The sequence below is a fragment of the Theobroma umbraticum genome, unplaced genomic scaffold (genome assembly GCF_002168275.2).
Source record: "Theobroma umbraticum cultivar Fairchild unplaced genomic scaffold, ASM216827v3 scaffold_146.0, whole genome shotgun sequence".
Lineage (NCBI taxonomy): Eukaryota > Viridiplantae > Streptophyta > Magnoliopsida > Malvales > Malvaceae > Theobroma > Theobroma umbraticum.
In genome coordinates this window covers 5,424,335-5,446,561 of record NW_018397265.1, presented here as the reverse complement: position 1 = coordinate 5,446,561, position 22,227 = coordinate 5,424,335, and the positions used below count along the sequence as shown (strand labels likewise).

Below are 22,227 nucleotides of genomic sequence, written 5' to 3'. Positions count from 1 at the left end.
ATTAGATTAAGATATAATCCATCTTATTTCTGAGTGTTATACTCATCTTGTAAATGGGTTATTTGCCTATAAATAGGCCCTCCTTAGTTTATTTGTATACACACTTCAATAAGATTTCTTCTCCCCCCCTAAATACTTTCTTTCTTCTTTTTAAGTATTCTTTCAAGTTATTTTTATTTGTTCTTATAAAGTTATTTTTTCATAACAATTATTATTATTATTATTATTATTATTATTATTATTATTATTATTATTATTATTATTAATGTAAATGCTCCATATCTTTTATTATGAGAATCATCCTTATAATTTTCCTTTTCATAGCATCAATTAATTCAAAATATTGCTTAGAATTGAAATTACAAATTTATTTATTATTTTTTATATACCTATATATATTTTACCATTTAACATTTTATATAAGTAAGTATTTCAAAAAAATTGCATCATATATTAATGGAAAAAGATCTAAAGAAACTAAATAAATAAACACAAAACAAGTATAAAATAAATGAAACTAAGCAAGCGAAGCCCAACAAATAGACGCTCCAAAACCATACCAAAGGACTGGGGTTCCACCAACTACAAGCCCGCTCAATAGCAACCCAAAATGGCTGCTCAGGTGGCCTCATGCTCGTCAGCAATGGAACACACCGTTTTGGTGCTTGAGGTGCTCCTCCTCAAGGCGGAAACGACGCCGTTTAACTCTTTTTTGCCCCAACCATATCGCCAACGATAAAAGCCCTTGTTCTCCTTCTCCTATCGGTTTCCCCTCCCACTTTCTCTCTCTACCCACGGCTGTTCTACGTTCTCTCTACTGAAACCAAACGAAACCCTAGTCTTGTTCTGTTTGGTGCGCTTTTTATGCTTTTTTATTTTTTTTTTGTTGATTGTGGTATCCTACCGATTGTTAGAGAGAAATCTTGGGGTTTCTTTTCTTTTTTTTTTTATTCTAAAACAGCTCGAGTTTTCTAATAAAAAAAAATTATTTTGAGAGTTCTTCAAAAGGTTTCTAGGGTTCTTCCTCTTTAGAAAATGGTTTCTAGGGTTCTTCTAAAATGTATTTTTGAAAGCCGGAAGAAAAAGAAAAGGTTGCTAAGGCTGCCCAAGACCTAGAGTCTCTCCCTCTTTTCCAATCCTTTTTTAGCATTTTATACTCGTAAAGGATGCCCTTCTTGGCTCCCTGCAGCTGTTGGATCTTTACCCTAGCTAGCAATTTTTAGCCGGATGGCGTTTGCCAGGACATGAAAACCACTCCTAGCAGAAGGCACATCTTGGCTTGTATGCTTTTGTTTTTGTTTTGGTCCTTCTGGACCTTGTTCTCAGAAAGTTTTAGGGAACCTTTAAAAACCCAATAAGCACTTAAACATTTGATTAAATTTGGACAAATAATAAATAAAATGATAAAAATAAAGTAAATAATTATGGTAAAAAAAAAAACAATGGTGTCTACAAGTGGCAAGGCATCCCAAATAAAGAAGTCATGCTGCTGTTCAAAGCTAAAACAAATGGCACCAAGGCGTCTGTTTCTTCTGTAACGAAGAAAACAAGGCTACAACAATGATGTGAAAGGCTGATACCTACACGTGTGAAAAAATCCTTCAAAGCAGTTAGATGATTTTTCTTCTCAATTTCTGGATGATTTTTAAGAAATCTTTGTTTCTGTTCTGCTTTCTGGCCCACTTGAATTATCTATACTTAATTAATACCAAACGAGTGGATTTTTTTTAACGTACCAAATCTTGTCATCAAATCTATCAACTCTTGATATGTTGCCTAATTTTTTTTAATGTAACCTCATGTTATGCTTATAAACTCCATGACACGGACATGATTTTCATATATTAACTTCTCATAAATAATAAAAAATTTAAATATATAGTGATTCGAGTGAGACATAAAATTATTATCTATAAAATTTTCATTCTTTTCATTTATTGTCACTATTTTTCTCACTACTAATACATTAAGATTTTGCAATCTTTTTTTTTTCTTGTAAACTATAATCATAAAAAAAATCAAGTTTCTTGTAGTTTTCTATCTCTTTTATTCAAACTTTGAATCATTGAACATATTTTTTTACTTATTTGTTCAAGTTTGTCATGTCCTTTTAGTAGTACATGAAAAATGGAATGAAGACTATATATAAGAAACAGTTGAAGAGTTTGAATTTAATGGGTGCCTAAAAGTACCAGTTAATGTTGCTTTTTATATCATCGTAGTAAATCGTTTTTTAATTTAATGCACTAATTTTATTAAATTCAAAAACATTAATTACAATTATGGTGTGGCTGCTTAAGTGGATGATTTTGTTTTAAATACATGTTTAGATGTTTGTCCGATGTATTATGATCAATTATTTTCAATGATGTTTTACTTTGTTTGAAAGTCTTGTTATTGTAATCTTTATAACATGACCGGTATTTATTGATCTATTAATATATTTTATAATTGGCGTTATCTTTTATGCAATGTTATATATGAATTCTATATATTATCAGTTAATTAAATTATATCACTTCATTAATAAATAAATTGAAAAGTTGAGAACTCTAAAAATAAAATATTTATAAATTTAAAAATTTTTATTTTAAAAATTTTTCAAAAATTCTTATCTTTTGCCATTTATAAAATAAAATTTTATGACAATATATTATATATTATATAATAAAAAGATAAATATAAACCCTTCATAAATATAATAATCACGATATTCTATAAACCGACAGTGCATCGAACCAGGATGAGGAAGAAGTACAAAGAAAATTTGTTTCAAACATTGTTGATGTGATAGGTTGGTAGATATGAAGCGTCGATTATATCGTGAACATCTGTATCATGAGTCTGACGACTTGAGTAACCAGACAAATATTTCAGTGATACACGTGTTGCCGCGTCGATATGGATAAAAGATTTAAGTTATCCACATCTTTATTATTTATTTATTTATGTTTTAAAGTAAAAAGATAAAAATGGATTTATCTTTGGATGATTAAAAATATATATATAATTCCTTTAGATGATAAATACATTATTTTAATTTTATATAGACTAATTAATTAAGTTATAATTTTTGTTCAATTTTAAGTATTCATATATTTTAATTTAATTATTATATAGTTGTTGACCTTTTTGTTTTTATTTTGTAAAATTTTTTCAAAACTAAAAAATAAATAACAAGTAATAAAAATAATTAATCAAACAAAATCTTTTTAGAGCATTTAATGAAAACTATTTTTTTCTTTTTCTTACATCTTTAAAATTTATACTAAATTAGAACAAAAAATTAATAAATAAATAATAATTTCTCGTAAATTTAACTTTTTAATTATATATTGTATAAATCGATTACAATAATAAATCATTTTACTTTGTTGATCAATTATGTCTGTTGTGCATTCTCACATAATTAATAAATTAGAACAAAATTAATACCGACATTGATATTTGTCCATACATTTTTTGTTTTTTATCCATATGTTTGATTCTCATCTTGCATTTTAATTGTTGTGCATTTATTGAGGAAGTTGACAAGACCTTGTATTACCTGCCAGAAAATAATTCTTCTCGTGAAGACAAAAAATTAAATAATATCACACATGGAGAATAGCTAGCAACGCTAGGTGTGATGAGTCAACTTTATATCATATCATGATAGAATAAAGTATTTATGAGATTGAGTATTTTATATTTATAAGAGAAATATTTCTTTTTTAAATAATGTAATAATTATTGATGGTATTTTTAAAAATATTTGTTAAATTTTTAAAAGAAAGATTTTTTAAGAAAAGAATGTTTTTATTTTAAACGTTATAGTGATTATTAGTAAAATACTTATAAAATCTCATAAACTTTTTATAAGAGGTGAGTAATTGGTGGATTGTTTGATTGCTTTATTGATAAAAAAATTATTTGTAACGAATTATCTAAAGTTACTCATATGGCCCGACAATGGAGTTTGACTAAGTGGTTACATATATGATGTTCGGTATACTTTTTAATTTTGAGACTGATTTTCTTAATTTGATTTATTGTTATTTTTTATGTTAGATCAAATATAACCGAATATTAATTGACTTGCGTGAAAATGTCCATTAAGTGTTGCACGGACTATCACATACTCATACAAAAAGACGTAATTCATGACACTAAAGGTAAAAGTACGGAGGCTCGACATGGGTCGTTCGCCCCACTTTGATTCTATCACATTGTTTTTGTCGTAAAAATAAATTTTAATTAAAAATATCTACAACATTTTAACTTAGATGTAAATTAAAAGGAATTTATGTGTGAAAATTATATGAAGTAAATAAAACATGTACTAATCAGTTAAAATTAAGATATCTTTTAAAATGAAAATGCAAGTGATAAAATCTACTTTTATCATTGTACCTTAAATTAATATGTTCATATTTATCTTAGTTCTCCCAGCTTAAAAAACTGTGAGTATGCTGTCCCATTATCACAAATTCAAGTTTCAACAACCACAAGCTCACTTAATAAATTTTATTTTAACATTTGCACGAATTTGGTCTTGGTTTATTACTTATTCATAGAATTAAATGCAGTATAGGGTAATTTTGTTTGTATTGAGAATAAAAGTGATTTTATACTAAGATGGGCTTAAATTGGAAAATAAGATATTGAAATAACTCTATTTTGGTCCTAACTTTAGAAAAAAGAAAAAAAGGTGGCCCAACCTTGGGATGAGTTATGAATATTAAACGATGATGCATGGCTTCCAACCTCTATAAATTGAAGTATCAAAGCAAGCAACCGGCATCCAAATCAACACATATCCAGCAACATATCACTTTACCATGAAGACAGCAACAGCCGTAGTTTTACTCCTCTTCGCCTTCACATCAAAATCATATTTCTTTGGGGTAGCCAACGCTGCAAACTCTGCTGTGCTTGACCTTGATGGTGATGAGCTCCAAACTGGGGTTGAATATTACGTCGTGTCAGCAATATGGGGTGCTGGGGGTGGCGGGCTAGCGCTAGGAAGGGCTTCAGACCAAAGCTGCCCAGAAATTGTTGTTCAAAGACGATCCGACCTTGACGATGGTACTCCTGTGATCTTTTCAAATGCGGATAGCGAAGATGATGTTGTCCGTGTATCTACTGATCTAAACATAGAGTTCGTTCCCATCAGAGACAGACTCTGCTCGACGTCAACTGTATGGAAGCTTGACGATTATGACAACTCGGCAGGCAAATGGTGGGTGACAACTGATGGGGTTAAAGGTGAACCTGGTGCTAGAACTTTGACCAGTTGGTTTAAGATTGAGTCGGCCGGAGCACTAGGTTACAAATTTAGGTTCTGTCCTTCTGTCTGTGATTCATGCGCACCTTTATGCAGCGATATTGGAAAACATTCAGATGATGATGGACAAATACGTTTGGCTCTCAGTGACAATGGATGGCCATGGGTATTTAAGAAAGCAAGCAACACAATAAAACAAGTTGTTAAGGCGAAGCATTAATTTTAAGTTTCATGTACGATCGTGGACGTCCAAAGTAGCACTACTAGCCGGTCGTTACTTTCCACTAAATAAAAGGTAAGTATGTGGTTCCCCAGAAGCCGGTAATGTAATGCTATGCCTATGTAATCAGTGTCTTGTGTGAGGTGGAGGTGCTCAAAGGGTGTGTCTTCACAGCCCAGCTGTGTAGTCTTCCGGCTTTATGAATAAATAATTTGCCTCTTGCCTCTTTTATTACCATTATTTTAATATTGCTCTGACGTCTTCCATACGATGCAACCAACAAGAGAAAATTGCTCACAATGAACTTTTTTTCATGTTTTTTTGTACAAATGTTTTTCTCAGGGGTCTTCATTAAAAAAAATTAAATTCAACTTTACATGTAAATTTAAGCGAATATAAACAGTACTTCTCATCATAATTATGAACTAATATAATATATATTTGCTCGATAAAGATAAATTCATTCCATTAATCATCAAAAAATCAGTACATAAACTGGCAAGGCCAGACATGATCAAGCATAATGATCATAAGCTCGGCCGTCCAAGAAGGACCCCCGCTGAAGAACGAAAAACACTCCTGAAGCAGCACAATAAAAGGGAACCTTTAACAGAACCTTCAACTTCATCGCCCTTTGTGGGCAACCACAACAAAATAGAGCAGATAGACGTAGCAGGCATAAACGTTAAATTTATGTTCTCCTTTAAGGGAAGGGAGGTGCCATGAGACATTAAGCCTTGTATGAAGAGGGGAACGTCTGAAGCTCATGTTGCATGGCTCCATCCACCATCCAACTTCATCGATATATAGATCCAATTCCCTCGCAAGCATGTATCCAAAAGACCAATCTCATTCTGATGTGAGCGAATATCTCCATACCATCTCAGGTTTTCCCGTTAACATTGATAATTCAAAAAAAAAAATCAATTATATTGCAACTTATCTAAAAACTAATTTAATTAAATATCAACTTTATGATAATATTTTATTAAGTAAACTCCACAAACATCTTTTGTGATGATCTTTTTGATAGAAACAAGCGCGAAGGACTCGCTTAGAAACTCATGAATGTTTCTGTTTTAAAATGTTAAGAACAGAGATGAAAGAGAAATGAAGAAAACAGTGATACCAAAGGCTATCTATATTCATATGCTTGATTACAAGATTATATACTGCTGTCACATTCATTACACTTGTTCATAATATTAAAAAGTGTCGAGCATATGGTTACCACAATGCATGCAAGGTAACACGTATGTGACACCAAGACAGCACAATGAGCTTACATTAATACCAGTACAAGAAGCAACATATAATAGTACAAAAGACATTTGTATTGAGGATGCATGCAATAATATCCACGTAGCATCTTGAGGTTAGTTTTTTTTTTTTAATATAAAACTTTGTGTTTTAGTTGTATTTCCAAAAAGGGTAGTAGGAAAGAAAGTGTTTTCATCTTTAAATTCGAAGCAGGTTCAAAAGATTTAATCTTTATTTTTGTTTTCAAATTTCCCTCTTTCATTTTTTCTGTTCATTTAATTCATTTTTATAATAAAATATAAAGGGCCGGCATTGGTAACAGTAACTGGAGCAGGTCATGAGGTTTCACACCATTGGCCCTGTCAAGGCTTTATCCTTTTCAGATCATTTTTCGAGAACAAGCCAATGCCAAGTTAAAATTCCTCTTAGTACTACTATTCAGTTCCTTGATGAATAAGCCGAAAAAGAAAAAAAAAACTACAGAATTATTTATATAGGGACGCATTCTTCTCGTGTGCCCCTCCATTCTTGCCTACTCTGTTCTATTTCCTGTGTATGTTGAAGGAGAAGGAAAATGCAGAGAGATTTGGAGTTAGAAGTAGAATACAAACTTTGTCAAAATTGTGGAATATTTGCATGAATTGTATTCTTTATGGGACTTAAAATAATGAAACTGAAAATATTGATAAGAACAAAAGGAAACCATTTCTTCTCTTTATATGATGTCATTCTTAGACCAACTATGATGCAAATGAATAATTTTTTGTTGAAAATTGTTTTAATTAAATAAATAAAATAAAAAAATTAAAACAAAAATTATTATTGTCTGGTTATAAAAAATTAATTGAAATTTTAACATTGTTATCCCTTTGGGAATAGAACTAAAACATAAAATTTTATATGGAAAAATAGTAATCTCAAGGTGTTATGTACGAAAAAGCTATATCACAAGTAGTGAATGAGAAGTTTACCCTATTTTATTATTAGAAAGTATATAAAAGTGATAAATTACATTTGTATAAAGTTAGATTATAATTATAAGTATCATTAAATTTAAATTTTAAATGACAAGGTTGTTCGATTTAAATTCAAGAACTAATGCCTAAACTTTTCAATCGCTAAAATATGAAACCTAAACTGCCCATTTTTAATGGGATCTTCAGGAAATTTTGGCTCAATTTCTGGACTGTTTTTTCAACCTAGAAGCATCATTTTGTTATATTCCTAAGCCTATTGAATCTTATTGTTATGAGGCTAAGTGTAAATTATATAAATTATAGATTACAGATATAACTAAATTGAAATTTTTTAAATATAAATTGTGGAACCGATTAATTGTTTCAAAGATAAGTTTAGAATTTTTCGCATTATTGGAAAAGAAAAACTCTATGTCGTATTTGTTGATTCATGATGTACCTATGGAAACCAACGAGTGAGACACAGTATTTTCATTTCATTTAAATGTTTCCACGTGATAATATGCAGCCTTTGATTTATCTACCAAACTTTGTTTTGTCTTCTTAATTATTTTATATTCAAAAATAAAGTATTGATAGTAACAAGGCATCTCAAATAAAGAAGTCGCACTATTGTTGAGAAATAAAACCAATAGTGCTAAGGCATCTGTTTCTCCTTTATCGATAAGAAAAAACGAATCAACAAAGAAGACAATAATCTTTATAACATGACTGTTTCTTAATTATGATCAACTATTTTAAATGATGTTTTAATTTGTTTGAAAGTCTTGTTATTGTAATCTTTATAACATGACTGGTATTTATTGATCTATTAACAAGTTTAATAATTGGGTTTATCTTTTCTGTATTGGCATATATAAATTCTATATAATATTAGTGAATTAAATCATATAAATTCATTAAATAAGAAATTTAAAAATTAAAAACTCTAAAAATAAAATATTTTTAATTTTTAAAAAATTTAGAATTTTTATCATTTTATATTTAAAAAATAATATTTATGATTAAATAATAATATATTAAACATTGTATAATAAAAAATAATTTAAATATTTATTGAGGATAGGGAAAAAAGACAAAGAAAATTTAGTCGAACATTATTGATGTGATAGGTTGATAGATACAAAGGTGAAAAGAAATTATTCCAATTATATGCACACAAATGACTTTAGTAACAAAGCAAGAAAACATTTTAGTGATATGTGCGTTGCCGCATCGTTAAGGATTTATTTATTTATTTATTAAAATAAAAAATAAATAAATTTATCTTTAGATAATAAAAAATATATATACATTTTTTTAAAAAAAGTGTAATATATATTTTTCATTTTTTAAAAAATTGTTACATACCCACAAGGGATAGGATAGACTCATCCCAACTTATAGAGAAACCAATGAAATGATCTTGAATATATATATATATATATATATATATATATATAATTCCTTTAGGTGATAAAACACATGATTTTAATTTTAATAGACTAGTTAATTAAGTTATAATTTGTGTTACATTTTAAGTATTCATACATTTTAATTTAATTATTGTATAGTTGTTGACCTTTTGTTTTTATTTTATAAATTTTTTTCAAAACTAAAAAGTAAATAGCAAGTAATAAAAATATTAATCAAAGAAAATCTTTTTATAGCATTTAATAAAAAATATTTTTCCTTTTTTTTAAGTTCTAAAAATTTATACCAAATTAGAACAAAAACATTGATAAAATGAATTATAATTCCTCATAAATTTTCCTTTTTGATTATATATGTATAAACCAATTACAAGAATAAATCATTTTACTTTGTTGATCATTTATGTCTGCTGTCCATTCTCACAAAATTAATAAATTATAAACAATACCGACATTGTTTTTTGTCCATACGCTTTATCTTAATCGTTGTGCATTTATTGAGGAACTTTACAAGACCCATGATGACAAGATCTTATATCACCTGGCACGTATGTTATGTTACAGATAAGAGGACAAAAAAAAAAAAAACCAAATAATATATTACAAATGGATCATAGCTAGCAGTGCTATGGTTAATAATAGACCTGTCAGAATGGGTCTAACCCATAAAGTCGATTTATTTTTTATTAAATATGAAATGAGTTGAGTTGAAATATTTTGGTCTATATTAAAATTAAGCCTAAATGGGTCAGCCCACCAAATCAGTGGGCTGATGTAGGCTAGGGTAGGGCTAATTCAATAGGTCAGAAAAAAATAATTTTAATTAATTTAATAATTTTATATATTTAATTATATAAAATTAATAATTTAGTTATCAATAATATTATTTATTTTATATATTTCAATGTCTTTAATTTTCACTTGTTAAATTAAAATTTTTAATTTAGATTAAAATTTATTATCTCTTTTTCTTTTATGGTAATGAATATTAGATGATAAATTAATAATAATTCAGACATTGAGACATCATTACTGTCTAAACAAGATTTAAATGTTTTACTTGAGAATGAAGATTGAGAAGGATATAAATAAGTCTTGAAATTTTTATTATTTGGTTATATACTTATGTTAATGAGATAGTAGTTTGTATTAAAGATTTAAACTTTATTATGTAATTTATTTATGTTTTTATATTTGGTGTAATTTGTTTATTTGTAATATGTTTTTATTATTCAATTTATGAATTAAATCATAAAACAAATTTATTAATAAAAAATTTGTTAGGTAGAATTATAAAAACTAATTTTTTTTTTGAAAAAACTAAAAATAGGCTGGTCCAACCTAACCCATGGACTAACAAGGGGTGGGCTAAGTTGAGGTTTTGATGGTCCATATAAAAAATGGGCTGACCTGGCCCAACTCATATTTTTTCAGCCCATAAGGGCTGGGGTCGGGATGGGCCGGGTCAGCCCATATTAACAGCTCTAGTTAACAATAGGGAGGCTTGGCATTACTTGCCAAAATTAATTGATTGGTTGTAACAATTTGCTTAGATTGTATATCAAATGCATAAAATAATTACCCCACTCATTTCAAATAGAATATAGAAAAAATTATCAAAAATAATTTTCGTAATAAAATCATTTAAAAATGACCTTTATTATAATTTTAACTATTTTTAAATAATTTATCGTATCACTTTATAAGAATACCTTTTAAACTATTTAATCGAAATTAAGTGATCCCGATTTCTTTATCTTCTCTCGTCATTCAGATAAAAATTTCAAAATTAAATCTCGATTTAGCTATCTATCCATCTAGCTCTCCAATACCATCAGGGTATATATCTCGCTGTCTAGCTCTCCAATGCCATCGAGGTCTATATCGTTATCCAAATTTCTCACCATCTCAAAGTGCATAAATGACATTCAAGTATGGGTTCTTAGATTTATTTTTTTATATTCATAGAACGCAAAAGTTGATGGGTAAATAATATGAGTTTGGAAACTTAAATCTGACTAAGAGTAGCGAAATTAATAAATATTTAGGTGATACATGAATATTTGATAGGCATTACATCACTGGGTATTAAGGTGTGTGACTGTATATTAAGAATCATAACTTCTTTATTTGACATTACGTAACTGAATATTAAACAATTTGGGACTAGATAGGAGGTAATGCGATAGTAGACTATAGGAATTGCATTAGTTGTGCATTGCGTGACTTGTTTGTAGGCACTATGTGACTTATTTATAGTAATTGCATTGTTTTATCTACCTAATGCTGAAGCTGATTGTTTATTGATTTAACCTCCTTAATAACAAATTTTGTATTAGAAGAGAATTAAGAATGCTTAATAACCAATTCAACCCTCTTAATTCCACTTATATCGGTGTAGAAAACTATCCAGATTCGACTGACACAGAACGCTAAATTTCTCTTTAAAGCACTTAATGCATTGATTTACGAACTAACCATGCATCAGAAAATAAGCCTAAAACCATTGAACACCCTACCAAGAGTCCACATTCATGCTTATAAATAAAGGGAACCATTATCCATTTTAATCAAAATCACTGAATGAAAATCTTTAAATTCTAATGGCATCTAAATGTTCTAGAGTTTAAAGTAGGAAAGGGGTTGTTATTGAAGAGGATATCCTTGACAACGTTGCACCAAATCTAGTCAAGTTGATGGACAAAGTTGAGAAAATGGAGAAAGACAGGCGTGGGTTGATGGATAACTTGATGGTTAGGCCAAAAGTTCTGGAGACAAAAATTCTGGGCAATAACAAGATTCTAGCTGAAATTTATGAAATAGTATATGAGATTTGGAAGAAATGAACTATGCTTCATATTTCTTTTGGTATCATTTGCTTTTATTTTGGCTAATGAATAAAATAAAAATATTGATTGATCAAATATTTTGTTGGTTTAATTTATATTATGCTGAATAACATGGTTACTTATCCTAATTTCTTAATTTTCTATTAATATAAGAGAAACAAACGTGAGTGGATATTAGGCATTGCGCGACCTATTATTATGTATTGCGAGACTAGGATATAGGTGCTGCATGAATTGTGCAATGCATATCTTCTGTTGAAACATTACGTGACTAGTTTGTATGTATATCGTGACTTGTTGTTATGTATTGCGTAACGTTGGTCTAGTACGTAACCGGTTATGTTAGCATAATGTGAGTTGATATTAGGCATCAAGTGACTTATTATTAGATATTGTAAGGCTGGTGGTGCGTGACTTTTGTAATTCATCTCTTGTTTGAGGTTTTTGTTCACTAGTTTTTAGGCATTACGTGACTGATTTTTATATATTGCGTGACCTATTATTATGTATTACGTGACACTGGGCTAGTACGTGACTGGTTATATTGGCATAATGTGAGTGGATATTAAGCATTAAGTGACTTATTATTAGGTATTGCAAAACTGGGGGTGTATGACTTGTGTCATTCATCTCTTACTTTGAGGTTTTTGTTCACTAGTTTTTAAGTATTGTGTGACTGATTTTTATATATTGCGTGATCTGTTGTTATGTATTGCCTGACATTAGGCCAGTACGTGACTAGTTATGTTGGCATAATGTAAGTGGATATTAAGTATTGAGTGACTTATTATTAGGTATTGCGAGACTGGTGGTGCATGACTTGTGTAATTCATCTCTTGTTTTGAGGCTTTTGTTCTCTAGTTTTTAAGCATTGCATAAATATGTATTAGACATTGTGAGACTGACTTTATGTTATTCCATGACTTAGGCATTGCATAAGTAGTTTTTATGCATTGAGAGGCAAGTTTTGATTAATTGACTGATTGTGACATTTATTTTCTATTAAATTTCAGTGGCCTGTCAAATGTGAAGCTTATGATTGCATACAGTGGTCATTGGGTCGATGATACTTCCAAGGGTGGTGAGACACAAGTGAAAGGTGTTAGGAGTGATTTGTCATTTTTGGGCTTAGTGAAGCCGGTTGAAGAGATTGTTGGGGTCAACTCACATAATAATAAAATCGAGTTACATGCATCGCTTAGTCATGCCATAGGGGTTTCGCTCTCAATTATCAGGGATGATGAAGATGTAGCAAGTATTTTGCGAGATGAGAAGGCAATTGTTGTGTTTGTGATAGTTAAGGAATAAAATGCAAATGATATTCCACATGAACATGGTATCCAACATAGTAATCACCTACAACAGAATGTTAATTATTCTGACATGCCACAGTATGCATTTCCTAGCAAACAACCATGCCAATCACGTTTGACGTATCCTCTTGAGTTTGAGTAGCCCAACACATACATGAGGTGTTTGCAAATGATGTTTGCACAATTCCTATCAGAATGTGCGTTGAATGAAATACTTGATACTTTGCAACAAACGCAACCATCGCTCAAAAATGTAGTGGGTCCATTGTCATTTGCAAACGACATTGTGATAGTTGTGAGTGATGACGATGCATCTGATCAGATTGAAGATGATGTTGAAGAGGACGATATGGCGGATTAGAACAATGAGTTGCATGATGACTGTGAAGATGATTACGTTAGCAAAAATGATGATTATTCAGAGGACAATAAGGGTGAGCACAACAACATTTCGGGTTGCAATCATGTAGATGGCAGAACAGGACATGCCACAACTGTTGTGTTAGAAGAGGTTTAGTGCGACGACCATTCCACAACTGTTCAATTAGAAGATGTTGAGGGAATCGACCCTATTTACGACAATGCCATCACACCAGAGAATGGCATTCATTCACCTGATGATAGTGATCAAGAAAAAGGTAGATACAAGGGTATCTCATTAATGGATTATTCTTGGGATATATATGATATCTTTCCAAATAGTTACGAGTGAGGAATCCAAATCAATGGACGATCACTTATATCATAAAAAAGTGTTTCCATCGAAGGCTGAATTGTAATGAGCTTTGAGCATGTTGGTACTAAAAGATCATTTTAAGATTAGAGTTAAAAAGTTATGTCATGCTCGTATTGAGGTTGGTTGTAAGGAGAAGACACGCAAGTTTGCTTTACGTGTAGCAAAGTTGCCTAAGGGAGAATATTGGCAACTTTGAACATTGTAGAAGGTACACACGTGTACTATTGATGGTTTACAATATGGGTACTTGACTGCAAGCTCGAGGTTAATTGGTGAGCTTATCTCTACCAAGCTGTAAGGAAATTATATAACCCCATTGAGGCCTAAGGAAATAATGGAAGAGATTAATCGTAAGTGGGGATTGCAATGCCTATATGGTAAGGCTTGTTAAGCGAACAAGTATGCAGAAAGTCTTGAGTTCGGTATTTCGGAAGAGTCATTCCAACTCCTACCCTCATATTTCCATATGTTGGAACGTGAAAATCCCGATATTGTCACAGGTGTCACTACGAATAGGGAACAATGCTTTAAATATTATTTCTGGATGTTCGGGTCATGTATCCAGGGTTTTAGCACTGTAATGCATCCTGTAGTTGCTATCGATGCCACACATTGGAAAGGGAGATTCAAGGGTATTTTGTTTGTGGTGGTATGCAAAGATTCGAATGAGCAGATATATCCAGTTGCATTTGGTAGTGGCCACGTGGAGGATGAAGAGTCTTCGTCGTGGTTTCTTAACTAATTGTGTCATACGATTGGTTGTCCTGAAAATGCAATTTTCATTTCCGATCAGCATCTTGGCATTAAGAATGTAGTGAGAAAGTGTACAATGACGTGCATCACGGTCTATGTAATTACCATTTAGATAAAAATGTTAAAAACATGTTCAAACGAGAAGATGTTGTTGTGATTTTCACCTTGGCTGCCAACTGCTATAAGCTCGTCAATTTTAACAAATATATGAATCAGTTGAAATAGCTTTGCAAGCTTGCTTATGACCATCTTATGAGATTAAGACTTGAGAAATGGCCATGTGCACGATCACTAGTAAGGCGATACAAGCTAATGACATCCAACATTGTGGAGTTTATTAAGTCCTTCTTGAGGCATGCAAGAAAAATGCCAATAACCGTCTTGATCAAGTGCATTAGACGCATGTCTTAATGTTGGTTCCATGATTGGCATAATGAGGCATTGAATTTGACAATGCTTTCAGCCTTTAGGCTACTGATCTGTTTAACACACGGTTCAATGAAGCATGTCACTTTTCAATACAACCAATCAATTGGGTGAAGTTTCAAGTTATAGGTAGGTGTAAGGACATAGATACTTGTCCACCAAGATATGTTCATGTAGTGAGTTCCAGATCGATCTACTCCCCTACACACATGCCATGGCAGTAACAAGGTATGAATAATCATGATTTCTTATTTTGTGCATAATGAATTGAATTTTTACATTGTTCACCAACTGTGATTTCATTGCTTTGGTAGTAAGTGCAAACGTGCAGCCATTAAATTTTACTCAGACTATTAGAAGACTTGGTCTTGGGTGGAGTGTTATGCGATTCCATTCACCCAGTTGGGCATCCCAGTGAATGGGACATCCTTCATGACATTCAACAAATTGTCGTTTTGCCACCAACTTGGCAATGTCAAATAGGAAGACCTAGGAGGAAAAAGATTCCATCAACTAGGGAAAGCAGTTGATGATGTAGATGTTCACAATGCAAGAGCTATGGTCATAATAGACAAAATTTTTGAACTCCATTTGTTGGTCCATCGACAAACTAAGAAACATCATTTACTCAGCTAATGGCTCAACGATGATGACGACCCAAGGCATGTTCAATTTGCAGACAACTTGGGCACACATAAAACAATTGTCTAATGCTAACTAGAAACTCTGAGAATGTTATGGGTGTCGTACCTGAAGATAGTGGCCCTTCAGACGTCAATTGTTAGGGATTGTTTCCAACTGACCATTGGCATTTGCATTGAATAATACTATTTGAACTTGAGTTTGACAGAGTTTGGAGATGATATTCAGACGTTTAACAATAGCCAGCATCAACCTATATGCCTCTTAAGATAATATTGTGGGATCATCAAATGCGTTGTACTCTTTTAAAATTTGTTTATCTTTTTAAACAATTCAATAAAAGCACAATATATTTAATATGCATGCACATTATGGCTGTCATTGGTTTTGGCTGAGTCAAGCATAGCAGATGAAGATTTATATTTTGTGAGCTGTGAATTAATTGGATTATGGATACTATAATTTGTTCGCTAAACAATTTGCGGTATATATATTTTTTAATTCGCTCAACATGTGGTTTAACTTTCATGTGTTCACTCATACTTCTGGTTAAGGGTTTAGGGTATTCAACTGAATATTATGTTATGATAGTGCTTGGGGTTGGGTTATGGTTTGATATTGTCCATCATAATTGGCTTACCTTGTTTCAAAGAACATGACACACAATAAGTGAGTTACACAGTCCCATATCAAAGAGTCACGCGATTCCATAATAACTACTCACGTGATTCCATAATAACTAATGATGCAACTCCATATTTACTACTCATGTGATTCTATAATATCAACTAGTCACGCGATTTCATAATAACAAGTAATACATTTCTATATTTATTACTCACGTGATTCCATAATAACTAGTAACGCCAATCCATATTTACGACTCACGTTATTCAATATCAACTAGTCACACGATTTTAAATCTTAACTACTCATGTAATTCCAAATCAATTAGGCATGCGATTCCATATTAACTAGTTACTTAATTTCAAATTTAGTAGTCGCATGAATCCATATAAAATACTCACACGATTTAATATCAACTGGTCACACGATTCCATATCCAGCATTCACATAATTCAATATCGATTGATTACATGCCTATGTCATGCAATGCAATTCAACATGTCATATAGGCTATAAAGTCAAGTGGTTGGCATATGCAAACTCAAAAACTCTGGCATGTAAATTACGTAAAATACTAACAAAATTTAAGATATGAATAAGAAAAAAACAATGCTGTTATTGGACCCGTATGCTTTTCACATCAATGAATACCAAACTGTTCTTATTGCTTTTCTCTTTGTTAAATGATACAAAAAAGAATATTTTGTAAATGATACACCAAAGAATAATTTAAAGATGATATAGAACAATGTTATTTACATATTGAAAAAATATAAACAAATTAAAAATATTAACAAGTCACGCTATTTGCAAAAATCTCAAAGGTAAAATTTTTTCGAATTCTGTCTATGGCGTTTGCCTTCAAGGTATGATCCTCTAAACTGATCAACCGCTGCAACAAGGCAACAACCTAATCCCTGTAACTGTATGAATCTTGCTGTATCGAGGTTTTTATATTTAACTTATACCTCATCCACGTCAAAGATCGCTTTTGACGACATAATGTGACAAAGTACTTGACCTGGTGGCATATAATGGGAAACATTGTTGTTAATGGACTCATATACTTATCATGCAAGCCGAACTTCATTGCATCTGTTCGACTGTACAACGAGTCGATTAACGTCATACTCTAATTTATCAAGTTGATGTGCACTACCACCCAATGGCTGTCGAAAAAGCATGGTACGAGAATTAAGTCAACCTTGTGCCATGGTAAACCCCACAAAGGACTCCCACCTATCGCATACTCAAGCACATGGTCTGGCAATACTGCCTTAGTCTTCTTCAATGTCTTATCAGTCAGCAGAGGCTTCATTTCTTGGCTCAGACCTAGCAAAATGAGCTGTCAATTATGTTATGCATAATAGTTAAATGCCATTAACTAATACACACCTCATATATTTGAATAATTACAACTCATTAAAATATAATGTACTTACATAGAAGTAGCTATTAACGATGCATATCCTCTATTTGTAAAGTTGTGGATGGTGTTTGCATATCCGCTTACACATAACGTTAATGCATGCGTCAATGTGTTGGTTGTCTAATAACTTAGTTGACATCTTCAATCGTCAAAAAAATTTAGGGCCCTCTTGTCCTTCAATGCCCAGAATGTTAACTCTGCATATTTATAATACCCAAGTTAAAAGGTTTATGGAAAAAATACCCTAGAACTGTTAAACTTAATATTGTGTATTGTTATCATTTTACTTGGCTTGCTCGTTTTTCATGAAGGACTCGAATCTATCCTTCTAATCATCTTTCGCTTAGCGTTGGACTAATAACGGGTTAACGTATGGGCTTCAAAGGTATTTGCTAGCTAAGCTCACACGTGCATCTTTAACTTGAGGTGGAGGTGAAGCCTCAAGAGAATGTCTGATCTCACCATGTGGGGAGGCCTCTGGTGGAGTTGGGACATGAGTAGGACACAAAAAAGTTATAGTTAGACTATTCGCAAGGTGAGGTGCCTCTTTGACCTGAGATAGAAGTGGAGCCTCAAGAGAAGGTGTGCGTTGACAATGCTGGGAACCTTTAATGAAGATGGGATAGGAGCAGGATGTGAGAAAGTTATAGTTGGACTACTCGCAGGATGATTTTCAATTGGGGCAGCGAGAGGTGAGGTTGGAGTCAATGCAGTTGATTGATTTATGCCACTTACATCGTCAAGATCAACCCCAGTATTGCTGCCCTATTTATTGCGGGCACCATCCTTTCACCCATCGATTGATTTTAAATTGTTGAAAAAGTTAAACACATTAGAATAGTGCATACATTCTACATGTTATAACTCATGTAATGACAAAAGATAAAAGCTCATACCTCATAACGGTCAATCAGCTGATCGATAATTCAATCCTCCAGCCCTTACAGTGACTGTTGGATATGCAGATGTAGTATTCAATTTGCAACTGCATTGCTCGTTGGATCCCAAATTGCATTGCCCGCTAGATCTCCAACTACATTGCATGCATATGCATATACATGTCTCGGTCAACCTCCGTTCGTAATGACTGCATCTACACTTGCATGTCCATCTGCATCTCCATTCGTATTGATTGTGGGTCTTTCTTCCACTGTGTCTGCATCTGTTGCATCTCTCACTTAAAGCTCGTAGTCAATTGAAGATGCAATGACGGGTTGCATGCTTGAGCATGAATGGCAGCAGCAGAAGTAGAAGGACGAGCAACGTGAGGAGTCACAGTAATTACAGCAAGAGTAGTAGCATGAGGAGCAGCAGAAGAAGCAACATGAAGAGCTGCAAGAGGAGAATCAAGTGCCTCGGCAGCACCTGGGGCTTCAGCAGCAGCGAATTGGGAATAGACCTCCTCATCCATGGAGCATCTTCACTTAACGTCTCATCTTATCGTACTTTTTTATTTATGGTCCATTATCTTCCTCCTTTGCTGGGAAGTGAATTTTGATCAACCTTTCAACTTCCATAATGAAACGTATTGTTGCCCTTCGGAGATATTGACTTTAATATAGACCTAATATGTGATCAACATCTCTTTCGCAATTGGCTCTAATGTTTTGACTGTGCACAACTACACTAAAACGTATATTGCCATTAGGTTTAACCCTTAAGACCCTATGACAAAAAATATTAAATTTAATAAAATAAAGAAATATGGTTTCTTTACTCACCTTGCCTTCTCTCTCTAAACTTGCAATATTGGTGTGGAAGCCTATATGCCTCTCATCACACTACCATTTCAACATTCTTGGACAAACCTGTCCAGACTGACGCTGCTTTCCAAAGAAGCTTCAAATTTCAAGAATTGCTTCCAACACTCAAAATTACCTATCTATTGTGAAACATTTTTTACTCACCTCATAAAATCTTACATGAAAAGAATAATGATAAACATTAGGGTATGGCACACTACCTAAAACACCCATATAAATTCGTATATGTGGTAACGTTTCTTTTCTGCTACTCCCACCATTGAAGGTTCGAAACTCCTCATCAAGTAATCGACGGTTAGACTCCAAACATATGCACCCCATGGGAACGCATTCTAGTTGTCAATGTTCTCAACTAGCAACAACAACCATGGAATCACTGGTCGTTTGTAGTCTTAACCGAATAAAACATTATTCACAATAAAAGCGGGGGCCATCTTAGTTGTATCTCCCTCTTGCTAAAATTGTCCTCCCTTGAATGTTTGTAAAACTTATTGGATCTCGTTCTTTAGTCCCCAATATCGCTGATGAATTCCTCTAAGGACAGCCTCGTAGGGATTGATATTCAGGGTCGGTAGGGCACCAAACTTCAATCCTGTCACTGAGCATAACTACGTCTTCGAAAACTAGGCCTTCGTTTTGCCTATGGCAAACCATAACTCACCCTTGATGGTGTCGGGTTCATTAATTCTGCGCAGCATTAGGTTGTGCATGAGAATGGCATAGAATAAATTCTTCTATAATTCAACATCCATCATATGCCCAAAGCATATTTTCTTCAGGGCTTCTAACTCATTCACTTTGCACAACATCTCACGTATCACATGCAAATGTGACCACTTACAGTGGATGTTAATGTTAGCGTTGAACCCCCACCAGTGCCTTGGCACACAAAGCAAAGATTCCACATTATCCTACTCTGTTCCTATGCTAGCCATCTATAACATAAAACATATAACATTCCCATTTTAGTTAATACCATCATTATAGATTAAAAAAAAAAGAGGAATTTTTGAGAAATAGCCCTCCTTAAAAGCTTACTAAAAAAATGACCTTCACAATAATTTTAGTTGTTTTTAAGCAACCTTGAAATAGAATAATTAATGCAATTGTCGAGCATGGATTATTAAGTAAATAGACATATATATATTAAAGCATTATAGTTGACCTAAAAAAATGTTGATCATGCATTGCCATACAGATAAATTTCATAGAGTTATGACACTCACGCAATTTTATACAAAAACAATCACTCAATGCCCTATTAATAAGTCACACAATTACTACCATTAAATCACACAATGATTTATAAACAAGTCATGCAATGCTAAGAACAACTAATCGAATCACGCACACACTAAGTGACACCATGCCTGAACAATATTCACTCACCTATCAACAAGTCACGTAAAGACCTATCAACCAGTCATGTAATGTTAAACCTTAATACAATCACACACAGCATAAGTGACGCCATGCCTAAATCCAATCATGTAGTCACACAATAACCTATCAATTAATCACGTAATGTTAAATCCTAATACAATCATGCACACCATAACCCCATGCCTAAATCCATTCATGCTGTCACGCAAAAACCTATCAACCTGTCATGCACTGTTAAACCTTAATGCAATCATGCACAGCATAAGTGATGCCATGCCTAAATCCAGTCATGCTGTCACACAATGACCTCTCAATAAGCTACGTAATGACTTATCAACCAAACATGCAATGTTAAATCTTAATGCAATCACGCACACCTTAACCCCATTCCTAAATCCAATCATGCTGTCATGCAATGACCTATCAACCAATCACACAATGTTAAACCCTAATGCAATCACGCACAGCATAAGTGACGCCATGCTGTCACACAATGACCTGTCAATCAGCCACACAATGATCTATCAACCAATCATGCAATGTTAAACCCTAATGCAATCACGCACACCCTAACCCCATGCCTAAATCCAGTCATGTTGTCACGCAATGACTTATCAACAAGTCACGCAAAGACCTATTAATTAGTCATGCAATGTTAAACTCTAATGCAATCATACACACTCTAACCCCAAGCCAAAATCCAGTCATGCTGTCATGCAATGACCTATCAATCAGTCACGTAATATCAACCAGTCACGTAATATTAAACCTTAATGCAATTATGCACACCCTAAGTGACCCCATACCAAAATCTAGTCATGCATAAGGTGCCAACCATGTAAGCAAGCCCTTAGTCACACAATATCTAAACCCTAAACCCATTTCCTTTCAAAGGGTCATAACGCATACATATTAACTAGTCACGCATGCTCGGTCACGTTTTGACTCCAACAATACCACCTTCATGTTTATACTCAACAATTTCAAACAGTAAGAATATCAATATGAACAAGGAATAGGCGTAGGTTTATACTCAAAAATCATAAATGAAAAACATGAAGAATAACAATAGCCCTAAAAACATTTCTCCGCGTGATTCAAAATAAAATAAAAATATATTATACCTTTCTCTGCGTAATATGAACTTTCTCTCATTACTCAACATGTGAGC

At 32.6% G+C, this 22,227-nt stretch overlaps 1 protein-coding gene and 1 pseudogene across 2 annotated transcripts in view; both read left to right on the top strand.

The window, feature by feature from the left end:
- LOC110422738 (21 kDa seed protein-like) overlaps positions 1-22,227 on the top strand; it is a 76,883-nt pseudogene that overhangs the window by 14,375 nt on the left and 40,281 nt on the right. The gene's annotated exons all lie outside the window — the stretch shown is intronic.
- Positions 4,793-5,539, top strand: LOC110422637 (21 kDa seed protein). Its single transcript, XM_021436635.2, has one exon. The coding sequence runs from the start codon at positions 4,821-4,823 to the stop codon at positions 5,484-5,486; it is 666 nt and encodes a 221-aa protein (XP_021292310.1). The 5' UTR covers positions 4,793-4,820; the 3' UTR covers positions 5,487-5,539.